The sequence below is a fragment of the Bos indicus x Bos taurus genome, chromosome 11, assembly GCF_003369695.1.
Source record: "Bos indicus x Bos taurus breed Angus x Brahman F1 hybrid chromosome 11, Bos_hybrid_MaternalHap_v2.0, whole genome shotgun sequence".
Taxonomy (NCBI): Eukaryota; Metazoa; Chordata; class Mammalia; order Artiodactyla; family Bovidae; genus Bos; species Bos indicus x Bos taurus.
In genome coordinates, this window is record NC_040086.1 from 99602384 (window position 1) to 99624114 (window position 21731).

Genomic DNA, 21731 nt, shown 5'->3' on the forward strand with positions numbered 1-21731 from the left:
TGGGACCGCGCCGGTCTTGTTCCACGGCATCCCCAGCGCCCCACAAATCCGTGTCGAATGAATGAATGTCTCCGGGCCCGAGCCTCGGCCTCATTCACGTCAGATCTTCCGGGCCCTCCCCGGCCCGGCTCCGCCCTGGGTGGGGTTGGGTGCGGGGGCCGGAGCGCCGCGGATCGCCGCCAGGGAGGTGACGGGGGTGGGGGTGACCTCGCCCTCCCGGCCCGGGGACCGATGAAGCCGGGGGTGGGGGGGCGCCCCTCCGCGGGCCCGGCTCGGCCCTCCCCGGGGCCGCAGATCCGCCGGCGCAGGCCCGGCCGGGCGGGCGGGTGCGGGGCGGGAGGTGGCGCCGGGCGCTGAGTGGCGGCTCCGGGTCCACCCCCGGCGCGCCGGTGCGGGCGGGAGGCGGGGAGCGCAGGGGCGGCGGCGAGAGCAAAGCGCAGCAGCGAGCATGTGCCGCGGAGCTCAGTAACCAGGGACGACCGCGGCGACAGCGCGGCCGCGTCGGCGCCCAGCCCAGCGCAGCTCCGCGCCGCGGCGCCCGGAGAGGGCGGCGGCCGGACGGCCCGGGCCTGCCGAGAGGTGCCCCCGCGCCCCGGCCCCGCCGGCCCGGCGCAGACAAAGGCGCGGCCCCGGCCCGGCCCGGCCCGCCGCCCCCCCAACTCCGCGCGCCCCGCCCCGGCCCAGCCGCTCCCGCTGGGTGCCCCGACGGGGTCCGGCCCGGGGCGCGGGGGCCGCGGCCGCCGAGGATGGGGAAATCCAACAGCAAGTTGAAGCCTGAAGTTGTGGAGGAGCTGACCAGGAAAACCTACTGTGAGTGCGCGCGCTGGGACCCCCGCCCCGCGCCCCCGGGCGCTGCCTCCGTCCCCTCGCGCCCCTCCCCCACGCGCGCCCCCCGCCCCCACCAGCCCGCTCCGCGCCCCCCGTGTCCGCCCCCAAGGGGCCAGCTCCCCGCGAGGCAGCCACCCTTCCTCGGCCGTTCCCTGCTCTGCCCCCCAACGCCCCGGGGCCCTCGGAAGCTCGCGGCCGCGCCCCCAGCCTCACACCTGGCCCTATTGTTCTAGGGCACCCCCTCCCTCCCACCCCGTCTCCACGCGCACCCCGGACGTCTGCCGCCTGTCAGCGTGCGCCGGGCCACCCCCGGGACGGGAGGCAGGCCCCGGCCCCTTCGCGGCCCCCTCCCAGCAGAGCTGTCCAGAAGGGCAGGGATGGGCACGAGCGAGGGGCGGTGGGCCGCGGAGGGGGCGCCCGCTAGCGAGGTGGCTCCGGCTGCGCTGAGCCGACTGGCGGCGGGGCGGGTGATTCATGCATCATGATGCCGCTGCTGCTACTGCCGCTATCACTGCTGCGAGGTTGGCCTGTCGCCCCCTCCCTGGCCCTGATCGTGTGTTAGGGGGGTGTTGGGGAGGGGCGAGACTTGCCAGAGAGGTGGCGGCAGCCAAGGGTCCTGGGCGCACTCTTGGCTGCAGGACTTCCAGGCTGATCTCTCCTCTGGCGCTGATCTCTCCTCTGGCCCTGGTCTCATCTTCCTGGCTTCCACCTCTACTTGCCAGACTGGGAAGTGGGTTTCTGCAGCCCCAGGTGATCTGGCCCGACGCATCCTGTAACCATCTGGGGCACCCCTGAGAGGAGGGTCTGCCCATCTCAGATGTTGCTAGGTCTGTCCCAGTGTGTCTCTCTCCACTTGTCCGACTCCACACCTCTCCAGTTCGCTCACATCTCCAGTTTCTCCATCCTAGACTTCTCCCTTCCCTGCAAGCCTCTGGGAGATACCCCTGGCACGCCAAGGGTTAATGGCGCTGGGTCCTGACCCACAGAGGTTCTCTTTTGGGGGCTTTCAAGAAAGACTGCTGAGGGGTGGGGAAGGGCTTCTGCCTGGATCTGACTGGGAAGGGGGCAGAGATTCTGGGCTTGGGTTGGAATTCAGAACCCGTACCTGGGCAGCTGTGTGGATCCGGCAGCTCTGCGCCGTCCCTGGAGGTGGCAGACTGACCACCAGCTGCACCGTTGATGGAGGCTCCGCTTCTGGTGGTGCATTGCACAACCTCTGCTCCCCACCCCCCAACCCCATTCCGTTGATCTTCTGAGCACGTTTGCAGGTCTGCCGGAGCCCACACTTCCAGTCCGTGCCCCTTGGTCCCCATGTGCTTGGAATGAAGGGGGCTTTCCTGAGTGGGAGCTCGTCCGCTAGAGGTACTGGCTCTTCTCCAGTGGAATTCTGCAGCACAGTGCTCACATCCCAGCAGCTGCTCCTCAAAGGGAGTGAGGCTTGGAGGACTCCATCCTTATTCCTCTCATCCTCTTTCCGAGCTGGGCAGGTGGTCCTTTCCAGTTCGGCTGCGGTTTTGTGAGGTTTGCTGGGCCTTCCTGCAGGCTCCGTCTGGATGTGACCCATAGCTGTCAGCAGGCAGGCTGCATGGAGGGTCTTTCCAGGCAGAGAGCACAGTGGGCTTCAAAGGAGGGTGGGCTTGGGTGCTCCAGGGTGTCTCCGTCATGGAGGGGAGCGGGGAGGTCCTGTGAGCTGAGTGAAGCCCAGGTTCCTGCCCCTGGAGCGCATCACGCGGCACGCTCCTTGCTTTGCTAATGCATTGTCTTCACAGTGGTCCCAGGACCCAAGATCCCACAGCACCCCTGTCACCAGGCGATGCCAGGACTCAAACCCAGGGCTGTCCGGCTCCCAAGTTATGCCCTTCGAGAGGCCTCAAAACTCACCCTGAGAAATCCAGAGACGCTTCTCCTCTTTCTGGTTTCTAAGCTCATGTTGGTAGACTCAGATGGGAAGGTTCCTGGGGAGGTCATTTTGTCCACTCCCCTCTCTCTGGGCAGATCTAGCAAGTTCGGAAGAAGTTGAGTCAACAAGGCCTTGTTGGGAACCAGCCCCGTGGTGCTGGGCCGGGCCGGGCTATTTTTAAAGGCCTTTGGAGACCTGGAACAGTTTCGCTGAGGGAGTGAATGAGCTGGGTACTTTTTCTCAGGATCTCTTACTGGGTTTGGGCTGACGGAGATGGTGGCGGGCTCACGGGCCTTCTGTCTGTCTCCCTTGCCGGTGTCCGCTCCCCTAGGGCAGGCCCTTCCTTCTCTGATTGTGCTGGCACTTAGTAGGGCCACAGGTCTCTATTGAATGAAGAACCTCCCAGCTGGAACAGCAGAGAAAGCCTCCAGCTGGTTCTAAAGCCCCCAGCTGGGCCTCCTGGTGACAGGGCGTGGAGCCATCTGCTCTTTGTTCAAGGGATTCTGTGTTTTGTACAGGGTCCAGAGAGGAGCACTTAGGGAGGACTCTCAAATGTCAGAATCTCCTGGAGAGCCCCAGTTAAATACCAAGGTGCCCGGATCTGGTTGCTTCCCAGATTTCCGATTCTCAGAGTCTGAGCTGGGCCCAGGCATTTGTCTCCTTGACGAGTGTCTGTCATGCAGACCTTGGTTCTGAGGATTCCGGGCTCAAGACCCACAGCTGGTTCTGGGGGTCCCCGCATGTGTCAGCATCACCTGGTGGCCTAGGTCACCACCTTGGGTGACCCACAACCCGCTGCCAAAGGCTACAGGGGACCCCCAGGGGATCCCCAGATGTTCATGCCTCAGTGCCAGCTGCCATCCTTGGTGGGGAGTCTCCTGTTTTTGGAAGAGACGATCTTGGTGGTGGTGGTGGTGTGTGTGTGTGTGTGTCTGTGTGTGTCTGTGTGTATGTATGTGTGTAAGCAGGAGGCAGTCTTGAAGCTCCCACTATGCGGCCCTCCCTAGGCACATCTGGATTCAGCCTAGCTGAACCGCTTCATCATTCAGCCTTGACACTGCAAAGCAGACTTTTTTCCTCCCCTGCATATAAGAATTTGTAAGTCATCAGCACCCCGTAACCCAATCCTCACCCCTTTCCGGCACAGTTCACATCCAGGGGCAGCAGGGGGTTTGCGGGAGGTGCAGGCCCTGCCCAGCTGGGACTCATCGAACAGTGCTCGGTGTGGCCAGTGGCCTGGTTTCTATGAGGTCTGGCCTGCTCGTGTCCAGCTTGTTGTTAAGGCTGTTGTCAACCCTGTGTGCCCAGGCTATGGGACAGGCCCGCTCTTCACCTAACTGAGCCTCAGTTTCCTCATCTGCAAAATGGGTGTGCTCATGGTACCTGATTCCGAGGGTATGTGACAAGGCAACAAGATAATTTACACACAATATGATACAAGGTGAATGGTTGTTGCTATTTAATCGCTCAGTTGTGTCTGACTGTTTTGTGACCTCATGGACTCTAGCCCGCTAGTCTCCTCTGTCCATCGGATTTCCCAGGCAAGAATACTGGAGTGGGTTGCCATTTCCTTCTACAGGGGATCTTCCTGACCCAGGGATCGAACCCGCGTCTTTTATGTCTCTTGCGTTGGCAGGTGGATTCTTTAACTCTGAGCCACCTGGCTCCTTAACATGTGACACACACTTGTCAAGGATTTAAGGATACATGTTAGTGATCATAATTAATGCATTGTTTTGACTATACAGTTCAGCTTCATCCTGAACTGGTCGCAGATATATCTTGTGGGCAAAGTACCTCTCATCTCTCTGCAGAGGAATCTTCCATGACCCTGGTCTTTGTGCCTGGCACTCAGGGGGCATAGAATGATGAGACTTTTGGTTGGCCTGAGTCTTAGCAGGTTCTTGTACCCGCAGCAGTCTCCCTGCCCCCATCCCCAGCACTTGTTAATTTTGAGGCTGCCCTGATCTACCATTCCCTGAATGCTCACTCTGTGCCAGGCCCAGAGATGGAAATGTGAATGAGAGAGATGTAATTCCTGCCCTCAGGTGGAAACCAGGCAGGTCATCCGGAAATCTGAGCTTGTGGGACTCAGCCATTTGTTGTGATCTGAGCTGCCTCCATTTAAAGGCTTCTGGACCCAGGCCAGCCGGTTCCAAGAGGCAGAAAGCTCCACCTCTCTCCCCCTTTATTCTCTCCTCACGGTGCTCACTGCTCTCCCCATGGACCCTCTTTCCAAGACTCAAAGGAGGTCACCTCTCCCTCCATTCTTGGTCGCCAGCCTGGAGTCTCTTTGGCCTTTTCCCTGATGCCCAGAATGTGGAGGGAGGAGCAGCTGGCTGGGCTTTTGGGGGAGCCAGCAGCTAAGGCCTCTGCGACCCAGAGCAGAGAAGGGGATCCCAGGTCTGGTTGAGAGATGCTGGTTGTCACCAGTCTCTCTGGCTTTGGGAAGGATCCAAGAGGGTCCCTTCCTACAGGGTAAGGGATACTCTCTGAGGGTCACTTCCCCCTCCCAATCTGCTTGGCCAGAGAGAGCAAGACATTGCCGTGGGGAAGGCAGGATCTAAGATAAATGAGCGAGTCGGGGTGTGGAGGGCCCCACCACCAGGCAAAGGATAAGCCACTCAGGACAAGGAAGGCCCTTAGGGAGGAAGGTGGCTTCTGCAAACCCTCTGCATCCTGTGTGCATGCGGGTAAGACCCAGGAGGCTGCTCCCTGACTCCACTGAAAACTAAACAGAGCACCAGCAGGAGGAATCGAGGTTAGACTCTTAATGCTGGGCTGGGCCTTTGGGCAAGAAATATCAAGTCCGTTGTAAACTCCGTATTCTGGAGAATGGGGCCGGGTCCTCATTCACGCTCTGTGACCTTGGGCGAGTCGCTCACCCTCTCTGAGCCCAGTTTGCTCATCTGCAATATCTGCCCAAGTGACTCTGTGGGTCTAAAGGGGAGAGGGCTTTGAGGTCCAAGCGTGGGCTGGAGGGGAGTGGGGGGTGTTTAGCCACAGAGTCTCCGAGAGGGCCGTAGACCCCAGGGGCCGGATGTGCTGGGGTTCTGGTCCTTTCCTTGGGCAAGCCTCATGTCCTGGGGCCTCACTTTCCTCTCAAAAACAGACATCACAGGGGCCCCAGAGTCAGAGGGTTTAGCACGCTGCCTGGTTCTGGGGGGGACCCTTTAAGCCTCTCCCGGACGCAGCTGGTCCTTGGAGGCAAGTCCTTGTCCTCCTGAGCGGGACAGTCTCACTGGTTTACATTCTGTCCCTTGATGAGAGAAACAGAGGCCAGGGAGGGGCAGGGATGCCCCCAGGGCCCGGGCCACCTCCAAACACCTCTTCCGGCTTTCTGCCTCCTCCAGCTCCATCTGGCGCCACCCCCACCCCAGAGAGTTCTGGCATCTCACATCTCACAGTGTCAGGGAAAGCTCTTTCTCCTGGTGGCAGCCTCGGGACTGGACCCAGCCTCCTCTGCTCCCAAGGCCAGGCCTGAGCCCCTCTGGGGCCGACATAGCCGGCCAGTGCATGGGGCTCGTGCCATCCCTCATCCAAAGACCATAGGAAGGGACTTGGACATTTTCTGAGATGGGTGGGATGGGAGTCCATGGATGGAGGTGGTGGAGACATTAGATTTGGGTTTAGATATGGTTTTAGCACATAGTCCAATGAATGGAGGGCTTCCCAGGTGGCTCAGTGGTAAAGAATCCGCCTTCTAATGCAGAAGATGCAAGAGACGAGGGTTCGATCTCTGGGTCGGTAAGACCCACTAGAAAGGAGATGGCAACCCACTCCACTACTCTTGCCTGGAAAATTCCATGGACAAAGGAGCCTGGTGGGCTACAGTCCATGAGATCGCAGAGTCAGATGCTACTGAGCAAGCATCTTTACCTTTTATCAGTGAGTGGATTGGAGAAGAGGGTTGCAATCAAAGTCGTGTGATTGTGGTGATAGACTGGGGGTTCATCAGAGGAGGTGGTGTTAAAACAGATCCTACATATATTTAGGAGGAAGACTCAATAGGACTTGGTACATAGGTTTCATTACCTTGTGAATTTGAGATTATATACTCTTTAACTTTTAAAAATCTGACAATTGTGAATGTTTGCCCACATCATTAACTGCTCTTCTAAAACATGATTTTTAAATGATGCATCATATAAGTGCAGCATATTTTATTTAATCCCAGGCCGCTGGACAGGTAGATTGCTCTTTTCTCCCCAGTGTAAACAGTGCTGTGACAACCATCTTTGTACCAAATCTTGGCATAAACATCTCTGTAGTAAATTTTTGCACGTGTCTCTTCTTGAAGATAAATTTCCCCAAATGAAGTTGTGGCATTACAGGCTGGGAACATCTTAAAAGGCTTTTGATTGAAAAATTGTTCAGTTGCTCTCCACAAAGTATCAATATGTTCCCATTTATATTTTCAGCAAAAGTGGATGAGGGAGTGCCTATTTCACTGTATTCTTGCCAGCACCGAGTATTATTCTTTTCTTAATAATTGCCAACTTGATGAAGAAAAAAGTAGCTCGCTATTTCAATATTCATTTCTTTGATTACTATAAAATAAAATCCTGGAATCTTTGAGCTAGAGGAGACTTTGGGGTCAGGCAGTTCAATGTTCTCATTTTACTAGCGGACCAGTCGGGTACCTGAGAGGTGAAATATCTCTCCCAAGGCCACGTGGCAAATACACAGGGCAGGAACCTAGGATGGCTCATTCCCGTCGGGTCCCTCCCACGGTGCCATGATGAGTTGGCCTTTGGGGTAGAGATGAGGATGTCATTGAATTTGATGGGGTTCATCTTGTCCTAAATCTCTCTTGCTCTCAGGTAAGGAAAAACAAACAAACAGAAATTAAAAAGAGATTCCTTCTTACTGTCCTTATGAGATGAAATAGTTGGTATTGCATGTGGCCTATCTACCAGGGAAGAAAGTGAGAGTGTTAGTCGCTCAGTTGTGTCTGACTCTTTGCGACCCCATGGACTGTAGCCCGCCAGGCTCCTCTGTCCGTGAAATTCTCCAGGCAAGAGTATTGGAGTGGATTACCATTCCCTTCTCCATGGGATCTTCCTGACCCAGGGATCAAACCTGGGTCTCCTGCTTTGCAGGCAGATTCTTTACCATCTGAGCCACAAGGGAAGCCGGGGCAGAGATCATCATAAATTAACACTTCAAATTTCTAGATAATGTGAAATTGGGGTCAGATTCCCAGCCAGGGATGGGACAGCAGAGTGGTGAGGGCTCAAGCGTGTGTTGGCTGTGTTTCCCCATGTATCTCTGAGCTCTGGGTGCCTGGTGTGTGCCCATCAGCAGGCACAGGAATTGATGCCAGTAAGTGCCAGTAATTGACCTCACGGGATGGAAGCTGATTGGCCATCAGAATCAGGGGACAGTTCATGGCCACCCCCCTGGGAGGTTACGGGGTAGAGTGTCACGGGCCCTTGACTGAATTGGGAGTAAGTGGCAAATGCAGAAGACTTCCGTGTTTGGCCTGGCAGGTTGGTGGCTAGATTGTTCTGGGAGGTGGGGAGGGTAGGCCGGCTCCTGAAGGCTGGGTTTTAGGATCCTGCGTGGACGTGGGCCTGGGGGGACTGGAGACACATCTGCCTGGGGTTCTGTCCCAGAACCGCTGCAGCCTGGACAGCGACTGGAGTCGCTAGCCCCTTCTGGGCCTTGGTTTCCCTTTCTGTACGGTGTTCAGGTTGCCGGATGGTGGGACTTCCTTTGGGGAAGTGCCTCCCATCCCCATCCTGGACCCCAGGGATGGGATGTGCTTGGGCTCCGGCGTCTGATGACTTGGCTTGGCCACAGGCACGTCCTTCCTCTACTGATGCCTCCGTTTTCTCATCTGTGAGCTGGGGATCATAAGTGAAAGTGAAGTGAAGTTGCTCAGTCATGTCCGACTCTTTGCGACCCCATGGACTGTAGCCTACCAGGCTCCTCCCTCCATGGGATTCTCCAGGCAAGAGTACTGGAGTAGGTTGCCATTTCGTTCTCCAGGGGATCTTCCCGACCCAGGGTTCGAACCCTAGTCTCCCGCATTCTAGGCAGACGCTTTAACCTCTGAGCCACCAGGGGATCATAAGCCCCCCATAACACAGGGTGTTGTGTGTGAGGTCAGACATGGCAGAGACACTGAGTTTGGTGGCTCACTCGGTGCTCCCTCTGAGTGCGTCACTGGTGACGGGGGGCCCGTGAGCAGTGACTCGTGGGGATCAGAAGCTGTCGCCACGGCAAGAGTTGGGCCTTAAATCACGTCTGTGGGATGCAGGCCCAGCTTAGGGTTCACATGTTTGTCACCCACTCCTCCTGGGAGCTCTACGTGGTCCCCGCTTTACGGATGAGGAAACTGAGGCTCAGAGGGGACTGCAGCTGGCCCAGGGCACACACCTGGTGAGTGATGCAGGCGGGGGGTGTGGGGGAAATTGACTCTGGGCCTGGAGGAGGGGTCCTGTGCGGCTGGGGGTGGGGGTGCGCCGAGACGCTAAGGGCACAGGTGTGGGTGAGCGTGAGTGACTGTGGGTGCCGGGAGTGGGTGTTCAGCCCTGGCTCACGTGGGCACGCACCGAGTGTGAGTGATGGGGTCGTGGCGTGTGTCAGGAGTGGGTGAGCGGCATGTCGGTGTGTGTGAAGGCAGGTCTGAGCAGGTTGTGATGTAGGTGTGCAAGGAGAGTGGGGGTGGGGGCACTTGGGTGGGAGGCAGAGACAGGCTGGGGCTGGGCCAGAACTCATTGCTCAACTGCCTGCCCCAGGGCCAGGTGACGTGGCTGCCACGTCTCTCCCTTCCTGCCCTGGCCTCCAGGCTTTGGTCTCTGGGAGCCCCCTGCCCTCGAGCCGTGGGGAAATGTCACTGGGAGGAATGAGAGTAAGGATGCATCCTGTTTACCAAGTGGACACTCAGTGCCAAGCATGCTGAGTACAGAATTCCCTCCTGTGTTCTCACTGCAGTGAGAACTATTGTGTCCATTTTACTGATGAGGGAAACAAGGCCCAGGCAGGTTCAGGGACATGCCTAAGACCGCCCAGCCAGTCAGCGGCCAAGATGGGGCTCAGGCTTAGACTTAGACCTTTGTCTTGCCAACGCCATGCCCTTCCCACCCCGGGCCAGCATCCCATCTCTGTGAGCCTTATAACCTTGGAGCTGCTGCTGAAGGTAGTGAGCGTCCCATCAGTGGAGGCATTCAAGCAACTGCCAGAGTATCAGACATTGCAAGGTGTTCCTGGATGCCTGGGCCGGATGGGAGGTTGGATGGTGGGGTGGTGGTAGCATCCTTCCAGCTGGAAACACACACAGCCCTACTGATCTTATTTATTTTTGATGGTGCCGTGTGGCTTGCAGGATCTTAGTTTCTCCACCAGGGATTGAACTCATGCCCTTGGCAGTGAAAGTGTGGAGTCCAAAGTACCGGGCCGCCAGGGAATTCCCAGCCCCACTGGTCTTGCTGTTCTGATTTCTGCAGGGGACTGGAGGCAGCTGCGCTTGGCTTCCTCTGGGGCAGAGCTGAGACCTGCAGGCAGGTGGCAGGAGAAGGGCTGGGACGAGTCCAGGGAGCCCCACCAGGAGCGTGCATGCAGTGGGCAGAGCCGCACCCCCGTCTCTGAGGCTTTCTTAGCTCTGCCCCATCCATGGGGGGGGCCTTGGGTTCTGACCTGTGTGGACCCTGTGCTGACCTCAGGGAAGCCTCCCAGCCTGTGAGCTCTGGAGCAGAGCACCCCACTGTGCAGTGTCCCCTGCTTTCAGGGAGCCTACAGACTGGGGGCTGGGAAGCTGATCGGGGGCAGCCTGAGGAGGGGCAGCCCAAGGTGAGGCCGTGGAGGCCCAGAGTGCCCCGGTCACCCTGCCCTGCCCTGCCCCTGCCTGGCATGGGTGGGGTGCGTTGGGAAGTGTCTGTTGGACCAAGGAAGACGCGGAGTCCTCACGGGGGCTCACAGGCACAGTGACACAGAGGACTGTGGGGTCTGGAGGCCAGGTCGCAGGGCCCTGGGTCACCGTCTGCGACTTGAGAGCTGGGACACATCTGGTGGATTTAGGGCTTTGCTCAGTGCCCAGCCTGGAGCACAGTGGAGGCCTGTGTGTGCTTCTGGAGAAAGCTTGGTTTTCCCAACGTGCTTGTCCACGTGTTGCTTTGTTTTGTTCCTCCGATGACCCGGGTGGGACCCATCTGTGCCCCAGCCCTGCCATCTGATGGGGGCGGGGAGTTGCCAGGGAGTCAGAGTCTGGGATCCCTGTTCCAGCCCATGACTTGCCGTGGCCTTGGGTGGCGCTTCTCAGGGTCTCCATTCCCCATCTGTTGCACTCTCAGTAAGATGGGCCTTTTCTCAGCGGCAGGGAAGCCTGACTGACCGTGCCCCCAAGGAGGCCGTGCTCCCTACCTCGGGAGCCCAGCGGGGTGCTCGGGACGGGTGCGGGCCAGCTGCTGGCTCCGGCAGTCCTGCTCTCACGAGGTGGCCCCGGAAGCTGGCGGGGCGTCCGGGCCACACTGAGCTCTGGACTCCCTGGCAGGGGAGGAGGAGGAGGGCAGAGGAATGTGGCTTTGAGGAATGTTTAACCCAAGGCAGAAATAGCACTCTGCTTTTTTTTTTTTTCATTCCAAGCTTGGGTTTTCAGCTAGGAAGTGGGCTCAGAGTGCCATTCTCTCTTTCTTCAGCCTCTGGCTCCCCGACTGCTCTAGCCTTCGGGGGCAAAAAGTGGCCTCTTTTTTTTTTTTTTTTTTTAAACTGGGAAGCTGCTGTGGGAACCAGAAAGGACCCTGGATTTGGAGGAAGGCAGAGTTGGTTGGGTTTACATCCCCGGTTCTCTATTTCCATTGAAAAAGACCCTGATGCTGGGAAAGATTGAGGGCAGGAGGAGAAAGGGGTGACAGAGGATGAGGTGGCTGGATGGCATCACCGACTCGATGGACATGAGTTTGAGCCAACTGTGGGCGGTAGTGAAGGACAGGGAAGCCTGATGTGCTGCAGTCCATGGGGTCGCAAAGAGTCAGACACAACTTAGCGACTGGACAACGACAACTCCATTTCCCAGGCCTGTGGTCTTCACACCTTGGCACCTGCTTTCTCTTCTAGGGGTGGGGGAGGAAATAGGATCTGAGATCCAGTGACCTGGTGGAGGCGGGGGAGGGGACAGGATTTGAGATGGCTTGTCAGTAGTGTCAGGAGTTCCCCCTCAGGGACCAGCCAGGCCTGGGTACAACTCCCAGCTCCTCTCGTCAGCTTTGCGATCTGGGCCAAGCCCTTTCTTATGGAGCCTCCTCACTTCATCTGTAAAATGGGCCGGTGACGATAGCCCCGCCTCCCGGGGTGGTGGATGAAATGAAGGTGGAAAACATTGGCCAGAGGGCCTGGACATCCTAGACTCGAAAACCCTTCTCTGAGTCCTGGGGGCCTCACGCGTAAAATGGGAAAACGCCCCCCACTGCGGGCCTGCAGCCAGGTGACATGAGGGTCCTCGCCAGGGATGAGTGCCCACTAGGACAGCTTTTCATCTGACCCTTCCATTTGTCTCGTTCCTCTGACCCCAGGACCCCCCACCCCCGCCCACACTCGGCTTAAACCAGCGCCCAAGTCCCCTCCACACAGGTGCCCTGGGCCCAGCCAGTGCCTGCCCCAGATCTGGCAATGAGAACACGTGTAACCCACCCTACTTCCATCGGGCTGTGGGCACCTTGTGGATGCGACCGCGTCTGGTCTCACAGTTCACTGCTCTATCCCTGGTCCTTGGACAGAGCCTGGAATACGTTTGTCAAAAGGAAGGAAACAAACCCATCAGCTCACACGCTAGTGGATGAGGGACGTTTCTTCTCATCCATCTTGTCTTCGCTATTCCTTTGCCTGGCCTCCTCCCACCTCCTGGCCTGGGTGATAGGGGGCTTGCCACATCTTGGGGAGAGGTGGGCCTCAGAAGGTAGGTGCTGGGAGGCTGGGTCTCAGCAGGTCAGGCCTAGCGAGGACCCCAGCCCCTCTCTCCTGCTGGGGCTGGGGAGACAAGGAGGGGGTCCAGCCAATCAGCTCAGCCCCTCCTTTGAGGCCCCTCCTGCCCCTGTCTCTTTGTAGGAACCACAAGATTCCTGTTCAAAGGCAGGAGATGGGGCTATTTTTGGCACTGTGGGGGAAAAAAAAACGAATGCTTCCCTTCTGTTCAAAAATATATGGTGTGTGTGCTGGGCAGGCGGAGAGCTTGGCGGAGCTCAAAGCCTCTGCTGGCAGGGAGGGGGTCCTGCCCCAGGCCCCTGTGGCCCTGCCACTCTCCATGGCTCGCTAGCCCACACGGCCACGTTGGGCAGCTATTGTTTCCTTGCTAGGCCTGAGCGGAATGGGATCTTAATTAAAACCAACAGTAGTCGTCAAAATAAAGGAGAGGAGCCTGCTAGCTGCTCCCACCTTGATTCGTGTTTCCTCTGCCCTGGCTCCGTGGAGGGGGCTGGGTGGTCATGAGAAGCATTCTGGGCACATCTCTGAGAAGGAGGGCCAGCCCGCCATGCGAGAACGGGTGGAGGCCCTGGGTGCCCCTGTGGGCGAATCTGGCCAAGGGCATCCCTGGGCCACTATGCTACCTCTCACTCCCCAATCCAGAAAGTCATGGGAGTGCCAAGACATAGGGTAGATTGGATGGATGGATTTCTGGCCCTCCTGGTATTCAGTTTGGCAGGGAAACAAGATAAGAGTGTTGTGCGATGCAACGCGAGTCCACCGGGTCTAGGGTGCACCTGGGAGGGCTTCCTGGAGGAGGCAGTGTTTTAGGAGGGACGGTTACCACGTACGGATGCGAGAGTTGAACCATAAAGAAGGCTGAGCACCAAAGAATTGATGCTTTCGAACTGCGGTGCTGGAGAAGACACTTGAGAGTCCCTTGGACAGCAGGATCAAACCAGTCAATCCTATAGGAAATCAACCCTGGATATTCATTGGAAGGACAGATGCTGAAGCTCCAATACTTTGGCCACCTGATGCGAAGAGCTGACTCATTGGAAAAGACCCTGATTCCGGGAAAGATTGAGGGCCAAGGAGAAGGGGCGACAGAGGATCAAACGGTTGGATGGCATCACCGACACAGTGGACATGAATCTAAGCAAGCTCCGGGAGATGGTGAAGGTCAGAGAAGCCTGGCGTGCTGCAGTCCGGGGGGTCGCAAAGAGTCGGACAGGACTTAGCAACGGAAGAACAGCAAGGGGAGGGTTGCCAGATATGCTAAACGGTTATTTGTTGTTTATGTGAAATCTAAATTTTGATTTGCTCACTTTGGCAGTGTGACCCGAGGGAGACGTAGGAGCTGAGAAGCCACGGGAGATCTGGGGGGAGGGGTGGTTTATGGGAGATGCTGGGAGTGTTTCACAGAGAAGGAACAGTGTGTTCTGGGTCCGGAGGCATCAAGCTGTGGCAACTTGGAGGCCCTGGAAACCCGAAGGAGCAGGGGTGGGAGTATAGAGGGGGTGCCCCGGAGCCAGAGGCCGATGGGGGAGCCCTTCCGGGAAGCAGCTGACCAGCAGGCAGGGCTCCACCCAGAGGCCACACTGGCGGGGCCAGCCTTGGGAACCGGTGAGGACACGGGGTGCAGGGCAAGAGAAAGGGGGCCCGCCTTGGCCGAGGAGGCAGCAGCGGGTGCTCAGGGGCATGGTCCTGCCTCTGGTGGGTTCTGGTCAGGCTGGCGGGTGTGCGGGTGTGACTTTCTCGGAGTCCAGGACAATGAATGACCCACTCATAGCTCTTAAAGGGCCAGAGCTGGAGTCGGAACCCTCAGGGCCGCGAACCCTGGGCTCCTGGGGCTCCACCCTCGCAGGCCCTGGGATGTGTGCCCTGGAACCCTTGGGGGCCCCTGTGATGAAGGCCAGCCCGCATGTCCCTCCCTTTCCCAGGACTAGGGACAAAGCAAGTAAGTGGGGGCTATGGGTCAGAGGAGGCAGAGACCATGTGCCCCAGGACAGGGTGGATAGGCGGAGGGTGACTATCCGTGGCTCTTGTTGCCCCCTCCCCTCCCAGGCGCTCATGTTACCAGCCCTGGTTCTGCCCTGCCTTTGTGTGTTGTGACATCTTTATTAATGATAGTAGCAATTGCTAACATTTTGGAGTCTTTGCTGTGCTCCATCTGCCTGGATCATAGGCTTCTTCTTTTAAATATTTAGTTGGCCGCATTGAGTCTTAGTTGTGGCACGTGGGATCTTCCATCTTTGTTGCGGCAAGTGGGATCTAGTTCCCTGACCAGGGATCGAACCTGGGCCCTCTGCATTGGGAGTGCAGAGTGTTCGCCACTGGACCACCAGGTGTGTCCCATGGTGCTTCTTCTGGCTTAGTGCTTTGTTCCTCTTGAATGTTCCCTGGCCCCTTCTGGTGGTCCCCAGATCTCACCATGCTCTGAACTTTGGACATCAGCAGCCCCAGTGCTGGCAAGCCCTTTCTCTCTGCCTGCTGAGGTCTGATTGCCTTTATAGGTCAGTGTAAGGGCCCCGTCCTTGGGGAGCACACCCTGACCCCTACTTGGGTCAGTTTCCTGCTTTACATGACAGATAATTAGACAGCCCTGTAGTCCCCTGCTGTAGGTCGGAATCTACAGTTCCATCAGGGCCTTGGAGGACAAGGACTGGTGTCTAGGTCACTGTTGCGTTCCCATATGAGTACTCAGAAATTAATTGCTGGATGAACGAAGGGGTGAGAAATCCTGTTTGCTCCTTCTAACCACCCTGGAAGGAAGGTTTTGGCACCACCACCACTATCCCCATTTTACAGGTGAGGAGACTGAGGCTCAGAGAGGTGAACTCAGTTTCTCAAGGTCACATAGGAGCTAAAGAATGAATTACTCGACTCAGAAATAGACCCTTCCTGTTGGCCAGGTGCTTCAGTCCCTCCTGCAGCCTCTGACCTCAAACCCAGGTCTCCTGCATTGCAGGCAAATTCCCTACCAGCTGAGCCACAAGGGAAGCCCCTGACCTTGGCAGGTGCTTGGAAAATATTCGTGAAATTGGGCTGCACCAAATCCCTGAGCACTCCACTCTGCTCTGAAATGTTTGAGAGGTTCTCCCCCAGGAGTCCTGAGAAAATCTCGCATGTCAGCCTTTCCTCAAGGTCTCAAAGGAAGCAGAAGGTGTGGTTCGCATCCCTCAGGATCAACCACTCTTCTGGAAGATTCAGAGTCTGTCAGTAGAGAGGACTTGAACCAGGGAGTCATTGCAGTCTTACCTTGATGTGTGTGTGCGTGTGTGAGAGAGTGAGCGAACACATGTGTAGTCACCAAGGTCAGTCCATTATTAGCCAGAAATAACTGAGTTTCAGACACTAAAGGTAGGCATGTCTCCTTTCCAACTTACCCACCTAAATCAAGCATAACGCGTGCCTTCTACAAGGACGAACACGCGCAGAGCGTGCACTGTGTGTCGGATGCTGTTCTATGCTTGTGATGTGGGCAGACCCAGATCCTGCCCACAGCTTCAGCCGCTGGGGAAGGACAAACTTGGAAGATACAGGCATTCCTTGTACCGTTTCTCTGATGTCACTGTTGTGAACACTTTTGCCAGTTCCTTCTAGCCTCTTCGCTATGTATGTAGGTTTTAGCACGCTCAGTTTTCAGATGAGGTTCAGAGAGGTTAACCGACTCATTCAAGGATGCACAGCTGGGACGCGGGAGAGCCGGGATTTGAACCTGTGTCAGTGTGCCTTGGTCTGGTTCCCTCATCAAAGCAAGTCATTAACAGATCAGCAGATACTATGGACTTCTGCTTCCCAGCCCTGGTGGCCCTTTTCTGGGGATTCAGAGAAGCCAAAGATTCAGGGGGACAGATGGTGAAGTGCAGGAATCAGGCAGCATGTTAAGCAAGGTTATTCTCAGAATACATCTGTGTAATGTTTCAAACACCGCACTTCCGGACAAACTCTGCTGTCACTCAGACCCTGGTTCTGGCTCCGGCTCCACTGCAGGCTAACTTTGGTCCTCGGGCAAATGGCTTTTCCCCTGGGGTCTCAGTTTCCTGATCAGTATAATGGGGATATTCAGAATCCTTGCCGCACAGCATCATTTGGGCACTGGATGAGCTTCAGGCATGAGACGTTCCTTGTCTAGGACACACACACAGTCATGCCTGATATATGGCAGCTCTTTCATCTTGCTATTCCTGGAAGCCACGAGACAAATGACATCTTCCTGCAGTTTGACTTGAGAACATTTTGGGAACAGTTATTCAACTTACATAGAAATTAAAATCAGTGCATTTTGAAACTTTAATTTTAAAGCAAAACAAACATCTGTAAATGATGAAATCGACTGCAAAATCTGTTTGAACTAAGAAAAATTTGAACTAAAACACATGACTTGAGATACACCTTTTTTCGGTGATTTCCTGGACCCTGCCCCTCTCTCCTGGGGTGGGGGGCCCTGGCCCTGTTCCCTTAAGGGATCTGGGGAGGGCACCTTTGGGGAGACCTTGGAAACCTACCTGTGAGTGGGTCCGAGTGAACATTCCTATTCCATTTGTCAGAGGAGAAAACTGAGGCTTGGAGTGGGAAATGAATCACAAAGATTCAAGCTCTTTGGGAAATCTGAAAGCCAGAAAGATTACAGCATCCAGGAGAAAGATGGGGTTTGGGGGCCTTAGTCTCCAGGAGAGGTAAGGGGCACTTTGATGGGCAGGAGCTGCTGCTCTCCAAGTCTCATGCACCCCAGTGCCTGGCCCTCAATAGGTGCTTGCAGGAGGCTTGCTGTGGCCTGGGGGCACAGGGTGGGTGGCTCTCTTCTTGGAGATGACCATCTCCAGGCTAAAGCCTTCTTACCTTTGGGCTCTGGAGTCACGTCGACCTGACCTCCCACCTCCACTCCTCCACTACTGACCATGAACGTGACCTGGGACGAGGGCCTTTGCCTCTTGTGAAGCCTGGGCTGTTGGGGACCCTTCACCTCTCAGCATAAGGGCTGGTACAGCCCGAGAACTCAGCCAGTGGGGTGGTCTGGAGCTCAGGGAGGAACCTGAGGGGCCACGTGGGATCAGGGGCCTCTGAACTGGGATCTGAGTGGCCTGAGCAGCCTCTCAGGCCTGGGTTCCCTTGAGGGCTTCTCCTCTCTGCGTCCAGTCTTAGCCCGGGCCCCACCGCCTGGCTCCGCTAGCCACTTGTGCCATCCTGCCACAACCGCAGTGAGACCCCTGACGTTTTCTGCCGATACCGTGACTGTTGGCATGCGAGTCCATGGCTCCATGTGGAGCACTCATCACTTGCTGGGCTCAGCGCCTTCAACCTCTTCTTGTTGGCTGCAGTAGCAGCCCTGTGATGGAGGAAGAAACCGCAGCTCAGAGAGGGGACTGCACTGACCGGGGTCACACATAGTGGGTGGACCCGTCCCCGCAGTGGGAGAGAGCCCAGCTTCTTTGGGGCCACGGTCAGGGTCCTCCAGGCCTGAGTTCAGGGTAGCAAAGAACAGGTCTGGGAGCCTGGGGCCTGGCTGGGCCCCTCCCCGCCCGAACCCACCCTCTGTGGTCAGGGAACTGACATTTACTCTGGGTTCCTGAAGTCAGGGGGCCCCGGCGCTCTCCCCAGACCCCCCAGTGGGCCCTTTGGCAGACGAAGCAGCCCCAGGACTGCTCAGTCATCCTGCCACCCGGCACCCTGATCCCTCTTAGTGTGGAGGATGGGGGCACCGTGAGCGGGTAAGGAGCAGGGGCCAGGAGCGGTCAGAGCTGGGTCAGCTCATGGGTGACTATAAACGTGGCTCCCTGCACACCCCAGGAGCCTGGGGTTCTGTGAGGGTCTCCGGAGTCCCACGTGGAGGGCAGGGTGCAGGGCCGGTGGCTGTAATAGTGGCTCACAGCTCTGGTCTTTATCTCCCCAGGGCTGACAGTCTGAGGCCCTGGGTCCTCCCCCTCAGCGAGCCTGCACAGAGGGTGCAGGGTGGTGAGGCAGGCGGGGGAGGGGGGCCCTGCAGGGAGCCGTGGGCCCCCACCAGCCGGAGCTCAGCCAATGAGGGTGGAAATAGCCATGGGGGCCGGGCCGCTGCCCCCCACCCTTGGGGAGGTCTGAGCGGGCTGGGCTCTGGGAGACTGGCTCCTTCTGGGTGAGGGCGAGGGGCTCCCGGAGCGCCCGGGAGTGCTGGGCGGGAGGCCTGGGCAGGAGGCCAGGCCTCCTTCCTGATGAAACTCAGGCTGGCCCTGGAGCCCAGCTCCCCCGCATCTGGGCATTTATGGAAAATAGGTGCAGGGCGGGCTGGAGGGCACCCGGTCCTCTCTGTGCCCAGCTCGGTAGAGGCACGGTCCGATCTCATTGCAGGGCTATGGCAGTGGGAGGCACGCCTTACCTCTCCTCTAGCGGCGGCTCTGCTGGAGGGTCCGTGTCACGGATGAGCCCGCCTGCCGCCCCTGGCCAAGGTCACCAGGTCATCTGCTCCAGGGCGGGTGCTCACCCTGCAGTCTCCTCTCAGCCCCCTCCTGGTGTTCCCCCATGGGGCCTCCTGCCTGGGGGCCTGTGAGCCTCCATGGTCATTGACTCGTGGAGGCGTGGAAGTCTCAGGAGCACCCCCCCCCCCGCTGCCCCTGCCCCCGCAGAGGGGAAGCCACAGGTGGCCCCAGGTTGGGGGCAGCCACGATTCGTCTGCTCCTCTCTGGAGCACCGGGATGTGCCCATGGGGTCTATGCGGGCTCACCCCAGGACCTGTATGTGACCCATCGGTCTGGGACAGCTCAGGTGGGGAGTGATCGGGGCTCGGGGAGCTTGTGGTTCCTGGGGGATCAGAGAGAGCCCTGCTCACACAGCCCTCGGGCGGCCAGCCCCTTCCGGTGGGAAACCTCGGAGGCCTTATCGAACGCTCTTTCTTGTCTTCCCATCCCCCTGGTGCCACCCTTCACACTTGGCACAGCAGGTGACGCTGCCGTGAGCAGCAGGAGGGGCAGGAAAACTGAGGCCCAGACCTGGGAAGTGACAGGTCACTCAGGAAGGGAGCCGCAGAGCCCTGAAATCCACAATGTCCCAAGGCCACCATCCTCCCTACGGGCAACTGCCCCTTGGGGGAGGGTGGGCGTCCGTGACCCTGGGCTGGGGGGGCCAGGCTGCGGTGGTGCAGGGGGCTGCAACCTGGCCCACTAGCACGTTCCCTCCCTTCTCTGAAGAAGCTTTGCTGGGAGGGGAGGGATGTGACCAAATTAGGGCCTCTGGCCACTGCCGGGTGGGGCCCAGATGGGAGGATGGGAAAAGGTTGGCACAACCCTGGGCTGGGGTTGGGGTCTCCGGGTCGGCCCTGGATGGTGGGGGTGTTCTTGTGTTCTTCAGGGAGCCAGGATGGGTGGGACTGCCTGGTAAGGCAAGAAGAAGGAGTGCTTACAGGTTGGGGACCCAGGAGGGGAGGTCTGGTGTGGGATGGGGGTGCATTTGGGCCATGTGGTCCATGAGGGGTCCCTGGGTTGTCAAGAGGAGCTAGAAGTCTGGAGGGAGGGGTGTGGGGTGCATGTGCTGCCACCCCCCCAGAGAGCACAGAGGAAGGCTCTAGGCGGGGACTTGGATAACCCCAATATTTGGAGGCCTAGCAAAGAAGGAGGCCCGGGGCCTGGGGGGGAGCTTTGGGGTGGGGCGCACTTCCGGAAGGAGCAGGATCTGTGATGTCAGAGGGTGGGATTCTGTGATGAGGGGTTGCGGGTGGCCAGGTCCAAACGGCCCCCATGTTCTCTTTTTGTGTGAATCAAAACGGAGGCCCCTTTGCTGATGGGTTTTCCTTCAGCCGCCGTGGGGGCGGGGGAGGCATGACCGACATTCTTGCAGCCTTTGTCCCTGCAGATGGAAAGGGACCCCTGCAGAACGGCCCGGGGAGGCCACCCGCAGGGGGTCCTCTAAGCGCCTCTGTGGGGGCTGCAGCCCCTGCTGTCTGTTCCCACCGCGTTTGAGCTGAGCTTCCATCAGGAGAGAGGTATTTTGCTTTAGGGAAATCAAAATCAGACTCAGCATTTATCCTGGACTCCAGGGACCGGCTCTCATGTTCTTTCCCAGCAGACAGAGCTGTGGGCAAGGGAGGAGGAGTGCCCGGGAACATGGCTCTGGGCGTGGGAGGGGAGCAGGGGGCCTGGGCGGACCCCCACCACAGCCAGGGATGAAGACTGGATTGGGGGGCAGGGGCTAGGCCCTGCCTTCCACACTGAGCCCCCAGCAGCCCGTTCTAGCTCCGCTGCTCCCGGTGCTCAGGGCAGGTCAGCGGGAGGGAGTCCAGTGGACACCCAGCTGTCTTCTAAGCTGGGAATTTTCTATCCAGAATCCTCCCGATGGCTCTGCCTGCTAGGCATCTGTACCCATCCTTCGGATGAGGACCCCGAGGCTCAGAGAGGATAAGTCACTTGCTTTGGAGCCAGCCAGTCTACCAGCAGTTGAGACAGGCTGCTGACCCAGAGCCTCTCCAAGTTTGGGCCGTGTGGTCTTAAAATACCGGTTTCCCTAATGAGCCTGGAGGTGGGAGCAAGCTGGAGAAAGGCAGCTTGTTTTTAAAACTGGCCGGAGCCAGTCGTAATGGTGAAGGTAAACACGTTGTGAGAAATATGTTTTAGGACACGTTCCCAACCCAGCCGAGTGGTGTGGTGACGAGGTGGGAATCAACAGGGTCTATTCTCTGCCTCCCACGTCGGGACACTGGGGCTGGGCTTTGAGGGTGATGCTAGGAGAAGCGTTTGACCACTGGGGGCTTAGCATCCATCTGGGAAAATGAGGGGGAAAAGGGCTTCTCATGAGCCCTTGCTGGGTGCCAGGCGTCACACCGAGCACTCTAACTTCACCCCTTCTCTCAGAGAGAGGCTGCTCTCCCGTCGGTGGCTCAGACTGCCCCGTGCAGTGCAGGAGATCCGGGTTTGACCCCTGGGTCAGGAAGATCCCCGGAGAAGGGAATGGCTACCCACTCCCATATTCTTGCTTGGAAAATTTCAAGGACAGAGGAGCCTTGCAGGCTACAGTCTATGGGGTTGCAAAGAGTCCGACGCAAGTAAGCGACTAACACTTTAACGTTCGCAGATGAGCAAACCAAGGCTCAGAGATGTGAGTTCATTCGCCCAGGGGCACACGGCCAGAG

General features: G+C 57.9%; 1 protein-coding gene across 1 annotated transcript in view; it reads left to right on the plus strand.

Annotated features, from left to right (window-relative positions):
- The first annotated feature begins 665 nt into the window (after nt 1–665).
- NCS1 (neuronal calcium sensor 1) overlaps nt 666–21731 on the plus strand; it is a 56163-nt gene continuing 35097 nt past the window's right edge. The window contains exon 1 of the mRNA XM_027556577.1: nt 666–810. Coding sequence (XP_027412378.1) covers nt 747–810 — 64 coding nt within the window. The 5' untranslated portion in view covers nt 666–746. The remainder of the gene's footprint in view (nt 811–21731) is intronic.